We start from the raw sequence: 19825 nt of genomic DNA, 5'->3' as shown, positions 1-19825 counted from the left end.
GGGCTGGAGGGGAGGCAGCAGCCTGAGAGCCGCCTTCCCCGCTGCCAACTGGCTGGAACTGGTGGGGCACTCCCCTCAGGCGCAGTGTTGCTAGGGGTATAATAATTATTATATTTATTATATTATAATTATTATATTTCTAAAATAATTTCAACCCATGTGCAATCAATAATAGTACAAGTGTTCAAAATGTACAATAATTTTGGAGGCAGCTAATTGATGCAGCATATGCAAAACCCAAGTCACTCTCAGAGACGGCGCTTTCTTCTGACAGCTTGCCTCAAAATAAAGAAATGCTTCAACTTTGAGGACCCAGTTATCACTCACTCACTGGAGGCTCGTACTGAACAATACAAAGTAAATAAAAAGACTTATTTGCATATTTTTTCAGTGTAGGATAGTTTTTCAGTAAATACAATAATTTTGAGCTTCCAATACGATAATTTCATATTTAAGACCTGGCAACACTGCTCAGGCAGGATGCTGTGGGCCAGCATGTGGTGGGGTCAGCACACAGGGTCACTCCATAGCCAGATCTGGCTCTGTGTCAGGCCATACACAAGACCAGGCTGGTGTGTGTGGCTGATGTGACCCATGTAGCTGGGCTGGTGCGCTGGATCAGGCCCACGCATGCACCCTATGACTAGAGGCGAGAAGTTTCTAAAGGGTTTGAACTCTCAACCTTGATGAAGTCATGACCTACTTTTAAGGTCTTAGTATGCACAGTGTATAATGGTAAGGCAACTGTTTATCAATGTTGATATGTTAATTATGATAATGTTGCTTGTTTTGAGTTGGAATAGTTTGCACTGCTTAATAACTATTCTCCAACCATTTGGGTTGGTCTAATAAAAGATATCAAATTCACCCAAGGAACCTTGTCTGCCTATATCCTTAGACCAACACGGCTACAACCTAAACCTTTGCACTGATTGGTCCTTTTAAGAATTGCCCAGGTTTGAATTTGATTGGGTATTGTGCAAAAGGCGATGATTGGACCATTGGGTGAGTGACAGGTGGTGTGATCAGAAGGCTAGAAATCCTGTCCAGAGCAGCCAGCTCGGGGCTCGGCCTCGCTCTCCCTCTGGCTGGACAGTCCTGACTCCGGGCTCTCAGGGTGCGGGAGTTCATTAAGCGCAGGATCCTTGCTGTGACCTGGTTGTTGGGACTGAACTCTCTGAGGCTGACCCATCTTGCACTCCTTTGGGCTTCAGCTGTGAAAGCTGCAGCTGGGTAAAGTATCACCCTTTCTGTATTTGAGGCACTGAGTACCTAAGCAGGGAAAAGCTAGAAATCTTCAGGGAGGGTCACAGGGTTTCTCCCATGGTGTTGCTGCCGTCTGTGGTTTTTGGGTTGTCTGTGAAGTTACATAGCAGTTAACTGTGTAGTGACCGAAGCTCATTGTAGCGTGTAGTTGATTGGTTGTGTGACCAGGGACGTTGGGTTATTGTCTTGTTGGGTGTATTTTATTGTGTTGCGGCTCAGGTGTTACAGGAATATTGTGTTGGGTAGTTGTTGTGTGGGTTTTGTTGTGTAATACAGCTTATATTGCTCAACCTACCTGTGTTGTAGTGTGTGGCTACTCTTTCTAACTCTGAGTGGGGTCGGGCAGTAGATCAATGCTCAGGGAAATTAATTTACTTTAATGCCCCTGAACATGACTACCTGTGGGTCATAAAGGATTAACGACCCTCTGGATTAATTAGTTAATGGGCATCCCCATGGGCGGTCCTTCAACCCCACCTGCAGGGTCTGGCTCGTGGACTGCCCCTGTGTCATGCCTCTGGCTCACTGGGCTAGAAGTTTTGAGCATTACTGAGTTAGTTTGTAAGGTGCAATTGCCCTGCCTTCTTGCCTGACTTCAGGCTAACGTGGCCAACTACATCTGCAAAAAGAAATGGTTGGTGCTGTCTGGATTGGCAGTTACAGTTGCTTACCTTCCTAAGATCATCGCAGCAAAAAAGTTCTCCAACTGTTTTCCATTTGGCAGAACTGCTTTGAAGAAGTTGTGTGCTGGTTCCCCAGTCAGGAGTGCAGATAGATGCCTGCAGGTGTTCCCCCTCCACCTTCTGGTTCATAAGCCACCTGGTTCCCAGTTGCAGGGAATCTGCATAACTGCTGATTTCTTCCATGTTGCGGTAGCATTGGGGTGATGTTCCTCATGCTCCAGGAAATACGAGAGGCAAGGATTTCTGGTGAACATCTTTTATTGGGCCAACTGTGTGGTTGGATAGATTTGGAGAAGCTCTCAAATGTAGGTCACCAGAAGAAGAATGCACTGCTTTCAAAAGCTTGTGTAAGTCTATCCCAACCATGCAGTTAGTCCAATAAAAGATATCGCCCACAACAATTCCTACTGACACCTTTTTGTTTTTGTGGGAATAGAATAATTAAAATGAGGCAGTAGTGTATAATAGCTTCAATTATTTTGATCATGGATGGAGGAATGTGCAGTGTAGGATTTGATCTTTTTTAAATTACTGCATAAAGGTCGTACTTAAATGAAGTTTAAGTTAACTGGTTGATATATGGCATCTGTGCTTCTTGATATTTTCTACCGAAATAAAGGTGAATGATCTTTAGGTACATTTCATGTTACAAAACATTTGTAAAATGGAATAAAGCAGAAGAAGTCTGTAGAAAAAGGTTTTGTCAAATATATTTTAATATATGAATAGAGACTTATTTAAACTTTAGCCATATCTTTAAAATTGTATCTTTTCCCATGATCTACGTTCTCTTTATCTTAGTTATAAGTCTGCTTGTCTAATCTATTCATAACTTTTTTTGTAGGGACTTAAAAAATGGCAAAGAAGCTGTTGATTGACACAGACTGTGGGACTGATGATGCTCAAGCTATAATGATAGCCCTGGCATCTCCCAGCGTTGAAGTTCTGGGGATAACTTGCTGTTATGGAAACACTCAGTTGGAAAATGTCTGCCAAAACGTACTTCGTGTGTTACAAGTTTGTAATAGGCTTGAGGTAATCAGCCCATTAAATATACGCAAATGGCATACCAGCCTTAATAACCACCAACTGGAGGGACCCCAGGCAGTTTCTCCTCTATAGAGAATTTTCTTACTGATGCATGGCCATTTCTGCATTGTGCCCTGTCTTACCATGTTGATACCTGGAACGGAGGAATCGGAGACTCTTGAAACTCTGTTTGTGTATGGACACACCTGTCATTTACAATACAGCTAACTCCTCTTTGAGTGTCTATCCACGTAAATTTTACACTCGGTATACATAATGCCTGCTGTATGAGATCAGGTTCTTTTGGCTAACTGTCTATTGAGACTGAGCCTTAGGTAATAGCTTATCCCATGCCAGCTCACATAAAGGACACAGCAGACTGACTATCCCCAAGTTCTTTCTTACCACTTGTGGCAGTGAGATGAACTTCCTTTAGTGTCGGCTTACTCTGAATGCTAGATCGATCTACTTAACTTTGGATAGAATGTAGTTTCTTATTTGGTAAGAGGAAGTATGTGTGTGTGTGTATATCTATTAGACAGATTTCAGTTATGCTAGAGAAGTGTGGTGCTCAATCTACAGCCCATGGGCTAGATCTGGCTCCCCAAAATGACTAGATCCAATCTGCAATATGGGGGGTGGGGAGAACCAGTAGCAAGTACCTTGATCCAAAGTTCCCTTCCCTCCCTCCTCTGTGCTGGTCTGGGTTACATCCATTTAGAGATCCCATTTATCTGCTTATCTATTCATTACCATATGAGGAAGGTTATGTCTGCTCATCTCTTGGTCTAGGTCCAGTTTACTGAAGAGACTGCATTTAACAGGAAACAGAATACAGTATGCTAGCTTCCCCCATGATAGCAACTGGTGACTGTCTGTCATATATATACACTAACCATATTACTATCAATATAATGCTGTTATTACTTGATCTAAACATAACCTATTCAAATGCCAAGCTGTTTAAGCTATCATGTTCTGGCCTTGTGTTACATGTTATATGTTGCTAAAATTAATCATGAGAAAAACATTATTCAAACACACACTACATATGTCCCCTTGCTCTGGCAGCAGGGAGCTCCTGGCCCTGGCTCCCTGATCAGGGGCACAGGACTTGGAAAGAGCTGCAGTGGAGGGGCAGGTCCCAGCCCCCTGCCCCGATCCTCTGGTGGAGCAGCTTTCCAAGCCCCATGCCTTGATAACCCACTCAGGGCACAGGGCTGGGACTTGCCCCTGACCGCGACAGTTCCTGGTCAGCCCTGGGCTATGTGGAGAAGTCTGCATGTGCAGTCCCCGGATCGGGACCGTCCCTAGCCACTTCCAGGCTGCACGTACTTCCCTGCCCAGCCTGAGCCTGGTTGGGAACTGTCCCAGTCAGGGGCAGGTCCCAGCAAGCTCCAGGCTGGACAGGGAACTGTTGCCATGCAGGGAGGTAGTGATTTCCCAGGCCGAGCCCCATGGTTGCAGAGCTCATGCTGAGAGATAAGGGTTTCCCAGCTCCCTGCTCCCCCATCACAATGGTATAGACAATCTCCCAGCCCCCACTCCCCAATTGCGATCTGCTGCTGGGACAAGGGGGGCATAGTCCCTGCCCTGGCTCCTGTGGCGGAGCCCAGCCCAGCAACATGCAGCTCCCGGGGGCAGGGGGCTATCTCCTGCACCCTGGTGGACTGCTGACTGGGAGCAGATTTGGCTCCCGGTCACGCATCTACACAAGTGCTACAGCACCTTTACTAATGCCAAGTAAATTTGCTACTTGCATTTTTAGGTAGAAAATTTACTTGGGATAAGGGAGATTTACTGTGAAGTAAGCCTGTGCATGTGTAGATGCACAGTCTTACTTCACAGTAAACTATGCTAATTTGCCATTGTCTTGTGTAGATGCACCCACAATGTTAGGAGATAAGCAGCTAAACTAAACAAGTACGTGCAGGCTCCAGCTCATCCCTGACTGAACCATCATCCCACATTGCCACAGCCTGGTCCCTCTGCAAGAAAGCAAGCACTATAATCTATAAATTAGTTTTTGAAATTGGGTGCCACTCAATTCACAAAAGTTATAGAGGGGTGCCTGGAGTCCAGTGAGGGTTGCCTCAAGTCCAGAAAATTTGAGAACCACTGTCTTGCAGTATGTGACATATTTATGAGGTTAATACGGTAAGTAAAACAATACTGGTACTTATTGTGATAAAGTTAAATTCAACAAAGGCAAGAAGCCATTAAGTGGTACACATCCATTATGCATTCAGTCCATGTTAGTCATTTATATATTTTTTTTTAGATTCCAGTTTATCAAGGTGCTTCTACCCCCTTACTTGGTGCTTCCGCGAAAAATGATTACTTTTATGGCATAGATGGCTTGGGTGATGTTCCTGATCCAGATGCTCCACAATTAGACTGTGTACAGAAAGAACATGGTGTGATGGCAATGCTAAGAATGGCCAGTGAGCAACCTGGTCAGGTGAGAGTATGTTCTTTATTTTTTTTTATTTTTTTTATGTAGCAACAGTACAGCAAGCTTCTTGAAATGACATGAGGAGAGTCCGGATTGCATTTTCTTGCAAAACTGAAAGGACTATGCATGTGGCTTATGATATTTGTCATATCATAGCCTACTTGTATAGCATACTTATTAAGGATAGTATATGTCATGTATAGCATACTTTTTAAGAGGGTGCTTTCTTTGTCTAATAAGAATCTTTGGTACAACTACACTTCGCTCCTCAATCTTCCTCATTTCTTTGGGATAACCAACAGTAGTTTTTCTCATGCTTCCCTTTAGCAAAAGGATGGGCAGTTATTTTCATTGAAGGGCCACTTAATGAGTTTTGGTGAGCTGTTGAGGGCTGCACACGTAAAATTAATGAAGATATTTTAACAAATTATAGATTAAAAAGAATCATATGCTAAAAATCAAGCATCTACTATAACACATTTTAATTGTATTTCAAAAACTAATTTTGTCCTGTTTTATGGTTTTTAGGGTAGTATACATAGATGCGATTGCATAATAGCTCAAAATAAAGTCTCTCTTCCAAGGGGGAACCAAAGCCAGCCAGCAGGACACTCAGCCAAAGAAGGATGCCCCCACCCCCAGCAGAGCCCTGCCACTGCCCAGCCACCCCCCTCCGAATCACAAAGGAGTTCCTCCCTCAGTCTGTACCCCAACACACCCCTCAAGAGCTGCCTACACCCCAAACCCACCTGCCTCCCACCCCTTCCCATCCACACTTGCCCCACAAAGCCTGGGGAAGCCCAGCAGCCCTTCCAGCCTGCCCTAGTTCCCTGCCAGGGCCATTCAGGCTGTGCCCACCTGTAGCCCGGGGGCCCCTCTTCTCCCAGGAGGAGCCCCAGCCCCAGGGTGCTGGAGGCAGCTTCATCTGGGCAGATGGGATGGGAGCCACGCTGACTGCAGCTGGGAGATGGCAGGTGGCTGGGCTGGCTTGCGGCACTGCATGAGTTAAGGTGGGGCTGAGCCTGGGGCTGGGACCAGGGCTTCACCTGCTGGGAGGTACCGGGGAAGCTCTGTCGCCTCTGGGCACAGGTGCAGAGCACACACCGCAGAGCACCCACCGCACAGCCCTAGCACCTGGGGCAGCTCCCGCCAGCTCTGAGCCGCAGGCAGGAGGGGCACTGCTGTCCCAGCCTGAGTGGGGGCACCAGGATCCAAGCATGGCTCGCCCAGGGCCTTCCACGTGGAGCTGGGCAGGTAGGTAGGCAGGCAGAGCTACTTCTGCCCAGCATCCCCTGCAGCACCAGGAAGGGCTGGAGCTAGCGTTGGATGGAAACAATTGGCAGGCCAGATACAACACATAGGCCATATTTTGCCTACCTCTTATTTTAGGATGTATAAAAGTATTACATCACATTAACCACAGTCTTCCATTTTTGCACCAAAATGGATGATTTTCTCAGAGGCCCTAGATAGACTAAATTTTCTCATATTCTTCCCTTTTCTTGTTTATGTTTTTTAAGGACTTCTATTTTCTCATAGATGGACCATAATTTTCATAGTTGGCAATGATAAAGGATATGTTTAGTTTTCCTTCCCAAGCCCCTATATTTTCCTTTTGTTTTGCCCCACTAAACTCCTTGCATCAAAGTAGAAATAAAATAGAAAAACACCTGAAAAACTGCTGTATCTAGGTAGCCATTTTTGAGCCAAATTAAATTTCTGTCACTCTTCTCTGACAACTGTTGGCCTGCCAGCTTACAAATTCTAATAGTCCTCTCTTTGATTAAAGTGGTCAATCTGTTGTTCCTAATTTTAAATTTAAACTTCTTAATTTTAAATTCCTTCTTTGATTTCTCACACATTTGGCCAGTATGGAAAGTCATTTGATGTTTCTTCTCCAATAGGGGCCTTTGTAATGTACAGACTTACTCTATCAATAGTATCTGTGTACAGAGCGGTGCAATCAAATTTTCCTGCTTATATTTCCTGGTACTGCAATATGACATGTAGCTCTAATTGTCATGCAGTGCTTATCAAGGTCCAGCTCTAATACATCTTGCTGGTTATTTTTGGGTATAATTTCTTGCCACTGTACAAGTCTGTCTGTATCCTTATTACTGATAAATTCCTAATTGGAATTTGATATTTTGGACATATCTTTTTCTTTTTATACACAGTATCCCTGAAAAGGTATTATTAGAGAAATACACTTGATTATGTGACTTTACAATGAACTCTTAAGTATTATCAAGACAGGTTAAAAAAAATTTTAAATGTAAATAAAATTTGTATGTACAGCTTTTAATCTCATTTAAAAATTTTATTTAGTAACACAAAAGCAAGGAGGAGCTCCACAATCATATGACTGTCCAATGAGAATATTATGTTTCCAGTCCCTAAAAGTGTATGTACCAGGACTGTCAGTAAAAGTATCTGTATCCAATTTGTGACATAGTAAAGATGAGTAAGGAGATAGGAACTGACTACTTAAGAAAAAACACTAACTTACCTGTTCATGTATTGTTTAAATAAAAACCTTGAATTATACATGTTTGAAGCCCATATAATAGGTAGAGCACAGGTACAATGTGCTTTTGACAATTCACACTACCTTGCAAATGAAAAGCATCCATTTGGGGTACTGGCTTAGATTTTCATGGATAGCCACTGTTAAGAGTTTGTTCCAATATTCTGGTGTGAAGGTGTGAAAACTTTTTTCCTTTGTTTTTGTAACCCTGGTGGCGGCGCTACCTGCAGCCATGTCCAAATTTTGGGGATCCTGGGATGCCAATAGGTCTTGGTCTACTCCCACTCTGTCTACAGGCTGGGAGCACTACTCATTGGAGTGCTCTCCTGTGGTCCTCCCCACACCAGACCACACTAAATTACTATTTACAATAATTTATTATTTACAAAAATAACTGAGAGAGTGACAATTTCAACATCCCATAAATAACAAACAAAATATTTTCAATGAGCTCAATAATAATCTATACCAGGAGAAAAAAGCAAATACTTATCATGTAACAAAAGCAATTATGTTATCAACTTTAATACTCAGGCAACTTATAACAGGTATAATTTTTTTCCAAAATGTTTTTTCCCCCAACTATTTAAGTTGGTCTAATAAAAGGTATCAGATTCACCCAAAGAACCTTGTCTGCTTATAACCGGTATAGACACTTAATCAGCCAGCTCTCCACAAAATCACTCTGCCTGCAGCAGTCGCACACTGTGCAGTGGCTGCAGTGGAGCCCCGGGGAGCAGTGCTCGCTCTGCCTCAGAAGAGGGGTGGCGATACCGTCATCTGGACAGAAGATGGGGGTGCCTGTCAGGACCTTGGGTGCGGCTGCTCTGGAGACCAGGGTTTCTTCCTTTTTCCAGTCTTTCCTGGATGCCTGCAATCAATCACACCACTCCCCAAGGCAGCTCCCCTGTGTTTGGCACCTGGAGTGCCCCTTCTCAGCTGTACTTTCTTGAGCTCTCTGCTGGAGCTCCCACAAAACCACGATTCCCTGCTACTTTCCCTAGCTCTCCCAGAGAAACTCCTTTAGCAACCCCTGTCCCCAACTCCCTCCCAGTGACTCCCTGCACCCAGGGAGCTTAAGAGTGGGGAGAGGAACCCATTTGCACAACCCCTGCTCCTTTAGTAAAGGATACCAGGCGATCCTTGGTACTCAGTAGCTGGTGGCTCCTCTGCCCTTGTCCTGGTAGCAGCCCCCTCTGAAGCAGCTCTTTGCCACACAGCTTCAGCTCCCCTCTCCCCAGCTGGTCTCCCCTGTTTTCCCTGGGCTTCCCCTGGAGGTACAGCTGTCCAGTCATGCATGCATTCTGCGTGCACAGCTGATCCTTGTCCCAAGAGTGCAAACACCCTGGTTGAGTCTGCAAGCTTGGAAGAAACCCTTCAGCACCTTTACACTTTATTTTGGATTTTATATTATTATGGCTATTTATTTAAAATAGTATCAAAAGAAACTTAGCAGAGGCTCGTTATGTTTTGTAGGTTTCCCTAGTTGCCCTTGGTCCTTTGACTAATTTAGCTTTGGCAGTGAAGTTGGATCCAGCATTTCCTAAGAAGCTTAAAAGTCTCTTTCTAATGGGAGGAAATACAGAGTGTAAGTAATTTATGGAACAGCTAGTAGGCAACATTTTTAACTAATAAGGCTAAAATGATTATTTCAGAAACAAATTTATCTTTTGTATATGATTGCCAGGTTATACAGGTGATTGTATGTTATATTAGGGACGTGAAATGAAGCTGAAATGCAAGTTGTTGTTGTCTTAATAGGTGATTTACTGTCTTTTTGCAGTCAGGAGAATAACCCTTAACTGAACCAAAGTTAAATCATTTCTGAGATAAATTTTAAAAATTAACTTTTAAACTTGCCTTTCCATGTAGTTTTAGCTCTATGAGGGTATTGTAATGCATGCTTTTCTACCAAAAGTGTTTTGATTTGGAGGGGGGGGTGTTAAAAACAAAAGGGGGGGGGGATAACAAGCAATAAGTAATATGTTCAATTATACAGAAGTGGGTGGTTATAAGTAATATGTTCAATTATACAGAAGTGGGGGGACTTCTTGTTTACTTTTGTTTTCTGCTTTTTTTTTCTTAGCCAGAGGAAACATTACGGTGTGTGGAGAGTTCAATTTTGTAACTGATCCAGAAGCTGCCTACGTCGTCTTAAATGAGTACACTTGTCCTATGTATATTGCAGCATGGGAATTTGCATTTCGCAGTTCATTGCCTTGGGTAAGACACCTAATTTTATTATGGGTTCATATTAAAGGTAGATTTGGTCATGGTTAGTCTTCTGCATTTCACCAAAGAATAAGGAACCATGTCCAGTTTGGTCTTAGAAGAACCTAAATAGGACTTAGGTGTAATTTATGCACCACAATTTCAGAGGGTAATCTAGCTGGCCCTACTCTATAAGTCCAACAATAAGAAAGAGCCTAAATTCATGCACTGTGAAGCCTATATAAGCTCCTTTGCATTCCAGGTTAGTTCTGGCAGGTGAGATGCTTGAGTTCCTGGAGGAACCAGGTCCTTAGCTGTGCTCTGACAATGCCTAGCTCATATAAGCAGCATCAAATGTAGGGTCCATTTTGGTCTGCCAAGTTCTATCGATGCCTATGCATGGGGCTTCTAAACTTGTCCAGAAGCCCAGACACCTGGTTTGATCCCTTAGGTCCCCTCTACATGTGCAGGTAAAGTTGCAATGGGATTTAATGCATAGTCATGCATCCTGCCATGCCACATGTGGGATTGTGCATTAGATCCCACTGCACCTTATTGCTGGTGCAGGGGGAGCCTGATCCTGTGTTCCCCTTGCACCAGCAAGAACTAAGCTTCAACGGCTGGGAGCCCCCTCAGTTGAGGGGCTTTCAGCCATGGGGGCACCTCACGCACCACTGAGCCTGGGGGCTTGTAGTAACTACTGGGCAAAAGGTGAGCAGAAGGCCCACAGTGAGCTTTACCCCTACCCCATCACTGCTTGACCGAGTGCCTGGATGACCCCTGCTGCTGCACCCTGTGCTCAGGTGCCCTCACCGTTGTAACACATGCAGGGTGCTTCCCCCGTGCATTTGCGCCAGGGTGTTCCCCTGCTGGACCAGATGCCCCCCTGCTATTCTCTGTTTTTCTCTGCTGCACTGTGCACCCATCCATCCCACTGCTGCTCCTTGGGCTCACACAGAAGTACAGCTCCCTGCTGTAACTTTGCAGGAAGACTTCTGAGTTGCAACGATTCCCCGGACCAAAGAGATGTTCACTGTTGGTTCCTGGAGGCAGGTGGAATTTAGCTGCTGACTGGAGCCTGCAGCCAATTTCCCCTAGCAGCAGCCCCTGCGCTCTCCCGGCCTGTCCCTGTTTTCAGAACGGGAGAAGGGAAAGGGAACAGAGGGAGCTCGTTCTAGGGGTTCCCCAGTCACTGCTGGAGGGTGAGGTGGGTGAATTGGAGCCCCCCCACCTCAGGAGCTCTCTGTGGGGTCTGAAAACCCCCCAGACTGAACTCCCTCTGCTCCCTTTTCCCACTTCCATTCTGCAGGGAGAGGCTGAGAGGCTGCACAGACAGAAATGACAGAAGACACTGTTTTGAAATGTATTCATCTCAAAGGATTGGATTTTCACCCAATCAGCCATTTTGAAGCAGTCTGCAACCGTGCACTTGTTTGGTCACAGCTATAAACCACTTTCTGCGGCCAGATCAGGCACAAATTGTCACTTCTGTCTGCATTCCTTGTGTCTCCCTGCTACACTGTGCACCCAAGCATCATGAATCACCTTTAGCTTTCTGGACATTAACTCCCACTCTGCACTGTGTCACTTGGGTACCCTGGGCTGTGGGCTTCATCAGCACTGAAGGCTGCAGCATACTGCATCCCCACATCCGCTGGAGTAGGAGCAGGGGCAGGAAGGGGAGGCCAGAGGAAGGGGAATATTGCAGCCAGAGAAACAGGGGGAGCAGTGGCTGGGTGGGAGTCCTGATGGGGGGGAGGGGAAAGTCTGCAATTTAACCCCTTGTGGGCTGCATGAGGCCCACAGGCTACCAGTTGTACAGCCCTGCATTAGACACCTAACTTCCCATATAAGCTCCATTACAATTCAGGTTAGTTCTGGTGGGTGGGATGCCTGAGTTCCTGGAGGGGTCTGATCCTTAGGTGTGCTCTGACAACGCCTAGCTTATATAAGCAGCATCAAAATCAGTATAAAGTTAGAGCGGGCCTTCTGCTCACCTTTTGCCCAGTAGTTTGACTGTTAGAGCACTTGTCCAGAAAGTGGGAGATTTAGGGATGTGAAACCACATGTCTAAGCCAGGGGTCCTAGGATAGGAAGAGCTCTGGTCTGGAAGCAGAGATGTGGATCTCTCCCTGAGCAAAGTAACTGTTCGAGGCCCGAGTTCTGAGAGGAGTGTGCTAGGAGGGGTGAGAGGTAGGGCTGTGCGAAGCTGTAGTCATTGATTCGATTTGGAGGAGATTCGGCCCGATTTGGTGGCCAGATGTCCAAATCCAATTAGAATCAGAAGACTCATTAATCTCTCTGAATCGAATTGAAAGCCTCTGAATAGATTCAGAGAGATTTGATGATTCTGCCATAGACACAGCTTTATATGTTTTTTCTACAAACCTTGAGGTACCAGGCATGGCTTATGAACACTGAGATAGTGGGGCAGATGGAGCATACCATGGGAGCATGGAGGGGGTGGGAGGGGCCCTCCGCTTGCTCAGCAACAGACCCAAAAGTAGACCAGGAGTGCTTCCAGTCCACTTCCGGGTCCACTGCAGAGCACGCAGGGGATCCCTACTACCCACCTTGGCTCAGTGACTGGTGCCTCCTGGGTCTGGGGGGGCACCCATGGCCAATCACTGAGCCAGGAGGTGCAGGGGGGGTTCCCCTGTGCACTTGGGGGCGGACCCCCCCCACACACGCTCCATCTGCCCCACCATCTCAGCGTTCACAAGCCGCACCTGGTAGCTCATGGTACACAGAAAAGACAAAGCTGTGTCTATGGCTGAATCACTGATTCTCCAAATCGGAATCGAATCTTCAGATTCAGCCGAATCGAATCAGGGCAGCGATCCAAATCAGTAAATCAAATCACTTAAATCGGGCCAAATCCAAATTGAATACTGCCCGCTTTGCACACCCCTAATGAGAGGTTGACCTAAGCCTGCAAGCTGATATCCTTGGCATTCTTGAGTCTGCTGCAGCGTATCAGGTAGAGGAAAAGATAACGGAGCATCACTACAGCTAATTACTGCCACCTTGTGGGAACAACTTGAGAGAGCAGTCATCTTTACAATTAGGAGCAAAAATCTCAAAATTGAGACAAGGACAAGATTCCAGTCTGGGATTGGGAAGAATTTGTTGAGTGTTAAGGTCTCTGCAGTGTGTTCAAATAGGTCAGTATTTTTAGTAATCCAGTGCTGATTGAGACATAACATGGAACCACATCTGATAAGATTAATTAGAAATCTAAATAGAAAAGCTTTATTCTTGAGGTGAATTATATCTTCATAATTCAGGTTTGCTTTGATGAGTATCATCCCAGGGCCTGGACCACACTGATGGACTCTTTTACTCACTTAGAATTAATTGGCAGCAGTTGGCTTCTGTACAGTCATTGGGAACTCTATCTGCATGACACATTATTATGATCCAGTTACATTACAAGACTTGGCCCTTAACCAGAGCTTCCTGTTTTTGAGCCTATGAATCTAAAGCTGTGCTGTATTGTTGAACAATCCTGGCTTAATCATAAAAAGAGGGATGAAGATATGGCCCAATATTTCTTTTCATTTTTTTTTATTTTAATGACAAGCATCATTCTTTGTTTTGCAGGAATTCTATCATGAATGGATTAGTCTGGACACCAGGAAGGCTAACTTCATGAAGAAAATACATGCTTACACTCTAAAATTGGTGCAATCAAAAAATCCAGACTTCTTATCTCCAGGATTTGTGTCTTGTGATTCCTATGCTATGGCTGCTGCAATCGATGAGAGCTTTGTCACAGAAGCCATAGAAACTGCTGTAAGCGTGGAGCTGAATGGATCACTAACTAGAGGAATGATGGTACTGGACATGAAAGATCACCTTAAGAAAAAGAGCAAAGCTTTTGTCATGAATAAGTGTGATTTAGAGAAGTTCAAGGCTTTTCTTGTTGCTGCTTTAAAATAACTCCCAGACAGATCTTACTTAGGTAATCCACTTAGATTAGTACAGGCAATTTTAAATGTATGGTTATTGTTGAAAGTTACTAACTAAAATAATTTTGCCCTGATATGAAACTTCCAACAAAATGCAGTCAGGTAAATAGGAAGGGCCCCATTTAAACTACTGCAATGAGAAAATTCATAGCTCAAGGTACAAGAATTTTTTTTTTACTTTAAACTCGTTCTATTTGCTTGGACACCAAACTAGTTTAGCATGTAAATACTTAGACAATAATCAATAACCAGAAATGATTATAAAGAAGTATTGAGATCCAAAATCATAACTTCAAGTAACAAACCTGAATGTGTTCTAAAAATGGAGTGAATGAAAGTTTCTAAAATCAAACATCTATTTTGTGCCTTATCTGAAATACCTGAGTAACCTCAATCAGATCATGAAAAGTGCTCTTGTTTTTAGCTACTGAAGCAATGTGAACAGTACTGGTAAGGTAGATGCTCAATCCAATCAGCAACTGGTGAACTATATGACAAATTACAGATAAATTAGTTTATCACACACCTTTGCCTTCTTCATCTGTCATTTGGTAACTCGTACATATCCTTGGTACTTGTTTAATTTGACAAACCTGAATGGCTTCAAAGAGCTACTGTTAAAAAGCCCTAAGGGACTTAATAGGACTGTAGAATAGGGCCTTGTAACTAAGGTTTTATAGAGTTCACAAAGCAATAAACAGTTTTATAAAAGTACATTTTAGCTGTTTTAAGGTGCTTAGAAAATACTTTATGAAATATATGCACATGTATAATACAGAATTATATCATATTACAAGTTCCATTAGTTCTTGGTCTCGGTTGCTGCATAATCTTACAATTGTGAAAAACATGCTTGTGCTTAACTTGTACATCAGTAATACATAGAGTTGTATGAAAGTTTTATAGAAAAGTATTTTGAAGAAAGCTAAGGAATGAGAATCGGTATTGGACTTTCTTGCTTGTACTATTAATAACCAATTCCATAGTATTTAGACCCAGAAGTACATACTTGATTTGTGAATAAAGGGGAAGATGATACAGTCAATCAAAAATAGGGTGTTTTACAAAAACTATATTAAGATATTAACACTGAAGATGTTTGAAAACCCTTCATTTAAGCAGTGTGTCTGGTAGTCCTTTTGTCCTTGAGGAGGAATGCTGGGTAGCATGCTAGGATTCACTTTATTGACCTCAAATGGCAGTTTTTCAGCTTTATAACTGCTACTTTTGGCACTTACGATATGCATTGTTTGTGATCCTGTTCCTGAGCATGTGGAGTAGGCTATATTGTAGGCATACCACACTGGTATGCGGCTCCTTTCATGCATGTGCTGGGCGAGCACAAGTAACAAAACAAAACTAAACCTGCTGAAACCCCTTGACTAATTTTAGCCCTAATTGCTGAGTGATAACAGCACTGGCTTAGGAAGTGAGAACCAGGTACTACACCCACACCCTCCACTTCTAGAGGAGATTTGACCCTGCATCTGTCAGACTTCCTAGCACAGTTCTACACAACAGGCTACCAGTTAAGCATTATCTAGGCCCTTTTCCAGCCCTCCTCTTCTTTTTTTCCCCCAGGACTTATGCTTGAGTACATCCATGTGGAACCATGCAACTGCCAGCAGAGCTGTCCCGGTGGGGGGGGGGAACCGCCCTGGGTCCCACACTTTGGGGGGGGCCCACAGAGCCAGGTGGAGTGGCCATGGTGACTCTGCGCTGCCGGCTTTGCGTCCGGCCATTTGCTACCCCCACTCACCACCGGTGCCACCGCTGGTGGTGGCGGCAGCTTCTTTGCATCCAGGGTGCGTGGGATCGGGGCGGGGGCAGGGCCCTGCACAAGCTGATTTGCCCCGGGCCCCACACCCTGCTCAGGTCGGCTCTGACTGCCAGCCATGGTGCAGCCTACTGCATATGCTCAGTAGCTATGTGGGCAGCTCTGCATTTATACTGCACAGAAATAGGATGACAAACTGGGCATAAATGCTAAAAATGTGAGCATTCTGACCATGCTGTCTTGAACAAGCAATTTGTTGATCAACTAAAAATCTTTATTTTTCCCCCTCCTCAATTCCAGAAGCTGCATATTTGAGGTCTCATCTTATTTTTCTACTTAGCATTTTTCTCAATGCATAGAAAAGAAACTCAGCACAAGCTTCTGACAAAAGAATATAGACTTAGCAGAAAAAGAAATAGCAAGCCTCTGCAGGATACCAGCATACTATATCCTGATCATCTTAGTGATGAGCAATAATCGTTTTTGGTCATTTTGGCTCAGTCTTAGGTGTAGCAAAGCTGCATTTAGCATTGAACCAGAGACGGGGTGGTCAGGTCACTTTTGCATTGTGCTGGGTCTGAAAGTGGTTCATTACTGATGCAAATGTATTTTTGCTTTGTTTCCTTTTCTCTGGGAAAAGCATAGCATTGTATAGGAATACCTACTATATTGGGGCAAGTCTAAAAGGTACAGACTTACTTGGTTGCTGCCTGCACAGTATCAGCAAAAGAACTGAACTTAAGACCATATTCATTCAAATTAAAATGAAGGGTTTTTTTCCTCCATTCAACACGTGGATTGGATTTCAGTATTGGCTTAGGGCAGGCAGCTGCTGTGACTCTGGCCCCAACCTAGGTCCAGAACCAGAGTTGGAGCTACTGCTGCAGCTGTTGCCAGGGCTGAGGCTGCCACTGCTGCCTAGAGTGAGCAGCCATGGGCTCAGCAGCAGCTGGGTCTGAGGGTGATGCATGGAGGTCTGGGGCAATGGTGCATGCCTGAGGGTCAGGGTTAAACACTCCTTCCCCTGCTCAAACTTATTGCTGGCTGCAACTGTGGACTACAAATCCCAGAGGCACCTGGAAGTACAAAGAGGAATTGCTGAGCAACCCTGCAGAGTCCTGCTGCTGTAAGCCTAGACTGCAAAACCCAGAAACCTCAGGAGGAGGAGGAAGAGGAAGCAAATACATACAGCCCATGCTGGCTGTGTGCCAGAGAGCTGTGCTCTAGCACCCCCAGCTTCTGGCCTGAGCCACTGCAGGCATGTGGCTGCATTTCCTGAATCAAAGGTCTGTTCACTTATGTTTCAATTTAATCTGTGCATCTTAGACTAACCTGCAAAGACTGAATCAATTCAGCCATGAGCTTTTTGACTGTGTCTGTACTTAGCCACTCTGTACTTTGTGCCCTGAGCCAACGTCAGAGCCAGAGACACCACATAGGGTAAAAAGTAACAGGGAGGACAATGGGGTGGAGAGGGGAGGGAAGGGGCTGCCTGCCTTCTCACCATCTGCCCCCTGCCACTTCTTTCTCCTTCAAAATGCTGGGGTGGGGTAAGAATTAAAGATGACCCCCCTCCCCCCTCTCAATAATTACATTTTATACAGGGAACATTATAAATGTATTATAATGTTTCCTATATAGAATGTAACTGGGGGGAGGGGGTCATCTTAAATTCTTATAAATGTATTATAATGTTCCCTGTATAGAATATAATTTTGGGGGGGTTGTCATAATCTTGGATTCAGGTAAATATGACTTTTCTAAGCAATTTTGTTCTGCTTCAAAAAATTCCTGAGTCCACCAAAAGCACACTTACTTACCCATTGTATCTAAGATAAATAATACTTTACTTTTCAAGTACTTGATTGCATTTTCAAAGACTTGGAAATGTTGTACAGTCACTAATCCTGGTAGCTGGTGACATATTGAATGTTTTAACAAATCCTAAGAAGGCTGTTAAAAAATGTTTCTGAAATCAAAATAGATCTCACTTGAGCAGATGTGTGTTAAAAGTAGGAGTGTTTTTCTTAATTTGTCTCATGTCATTATAAAAAATGTATTAATTGGCATAATTTAATAAAATTATTTAGATATCAGGAAGTCTTGCATCTGTTCATGGAAAAAATGTGTAGCTTTATTTTTCTTGCATTTTAATTAAATTCATTGGATGTTAATTTTTAAGTTGGCAAAAACAAGAGGGATGAGATTTTTGAGGGAATGGTACTAACTGGCTCCTCTTCCCGAAGAAATGGAGAGAGCACCGAGCTACCTGATTGACAGTATTTCAACTTTAGCAAAACTAATATGTACAGTTGATGGATGTCATTTTTATGTCCTTTGTCAATCAAGGGAACAAGACATCTAAAATATGGTAAAAAGCGAGGGTGATAGCTAGAACAAAGTGAGAAAAGTTCCAGATATCTTCTGATATGATTTATTAACTTTATTTGCAGTCTTCTGGAGCAGTTCATTCTTCAAAGAATTATAGCGTGCTTGTGCCCAAAAGCTTGCAAAGAACATTTTCCCAACTACTCAGCTGGTCTAATGAAAGATATTGCATCTACCCAAAGAAGCTTGCCTGCCTATGTCCTCAGACCAACATGGCTATAACCAAATACCCTACCACAATAGAGTAAGTTGTGAATGTTGACCAGGCAAATTTTTCAGACAGAGTAAGAGAAAGTTCTTGCCCTTGCTGCATATTTAGAAAATAGCTGCCAGCAGTAGACGACAAGCTATACTTCCTGAACTCAGCATCGTGGAACATTTCTTGGCCATACTAGGCACTGCGCTGACAGATCCCACAGAAATCTATTCTTTGTAACATATTTATGAAGAACCCAATGCCAATATCTTTAGAAGTGGCAATAAACAAGTTAGTGGAATAAAAAAGTGGAATAAAAAAGTTAAGTATAAATGGTTTTTAAATAAACTTTTGGTGGCTGAGGGATCTAAAGGTACAGTAATATCAGCCTGGAAATGTCTGACTGGATCTTGGGTTGTGCAAAACAGCCCTGAGACCCCTAAGGTGGACCTGCCATAGATGGATCTGCACGTTCCACCAGAGCCCAGGTTATTGCCATAGCATCTTTGCACAGTGTTCCCGTAAGTGAGATTTGCAGTGCAGCCACATAGAGGTTTACCTGTGTAAACCTTTACCTTTACCACACCTTTACAAAGCATTACACCATTGTGGAAACGTCTAGAGCAGGTGTTATGATTGGCAGAAGAGTCCTACTATCACTGTTTGCCTCCAGAAATGTGAGCGCTGCTCTGGAATCGCCCACAAATGAGAACATTGAGAGAGAACTAAATTACTACCAGCAACTTAAATTCTTTGAGAAGTATTGTCCACATATACATTTGATTTCCATTAGTCTTTCCCTCTATTTCAGTCAACATAAATTCTGCATCAAGAGGAAACTGAGTAGCAGGAAGTGCACATTGCTATTTATTTTTTGGGGTTGTACACAAGGAGAAGCAGGGCCAGAGTATACTCAATGGATTTTGCTAAGGCAAAAACAGTCTTCTGTCAAAGCACAGGGAGTGGGATATACCCACAAGGGAGAACATGTATGTAGCTAGTACATCCCTGGTAAGTAACTTCCTGTGTGGACACTCTTATGTTCTACCATGAGCAGCTTTGTGTGGTGTAGCTTGGCCCACAAAGGGGATCATACAAAGACACTCTCAAAGAAGAATGAGTATTTGGGCAACTTCCTCATGTAGAAAAGTCATCTCTTTTGGAAAAAGCATGATCTTTCAGCCTGAATGTTTTCTGGTGTTTCTATTTGGGTGGGAGGGGAAAATATTGTTTCTAAATGGTTAAATTCCTTTTTCTGAAACTGGGGTTAGTCTCACTTCTCACTTGCTCATACTAGCATATACTGAAAGTTTTTTTTATAT

General features: G+C 43.8%; 1 protein-coding gene across 1 annotated transcript in view; it reads left to right on the top strand.

Moving 5' to 3' along the window:
• Positions 1 to 17043, top strand: part of LOC102378704 (inosine-uridine preferring nucleoside hydrolase-like) — a 21047-nt gene extending 4004 nt beyond the window's left edge. The window contains exons 2-6 of the mRNA XM_025207219.1: positions 2794 to 2984; positions 5260 to 5439; positions 9437 to 9548; positions 10047 to 10183; positions 13775 to 17043. Of these exons, the coding sequence (XP_025063004.1) occupies positions 2805 to 2984; positions 5260 to 5439; positions 9437 to 9548; positions 10047 to 10183; positions 13775 to 14113 (948 nt within the window). The 5' untranslated portion in view covers positions 2794 to 2804 and the 3' untranslated portion in view covers positions 14114 to 17043. The remainder of the gene's footprint in view (positions 1 to 2793; positions 2985 to 5259; positions 5440 to 9436; positions 9549 to 10046; positions 10184 to 13774) is intronic.
• Positions 17044 to 19825: the final 2782 nt, after the last annotated feature.

The sequence above is a fragment of the Alligator sinensis genome, unplaced genomic scaffold (assembly GCF_000455745.1).
Source record: "Alligator sinensis unplaced genomic scaffold, ASM45574v1 scaffold144_4, whole genome shotgun sequence".
In the NCBI taxonomy this organism is placed as follows: Eukaryota; Metazoa; Chordata; order Crocodylia; family Alligatoridae; genus Alligator; species Alligator sinensis.
Note: the sequence above shows the minus strand (reverse complement) of the source record. Positions and strands in the feature narration are given on the sequence as shown.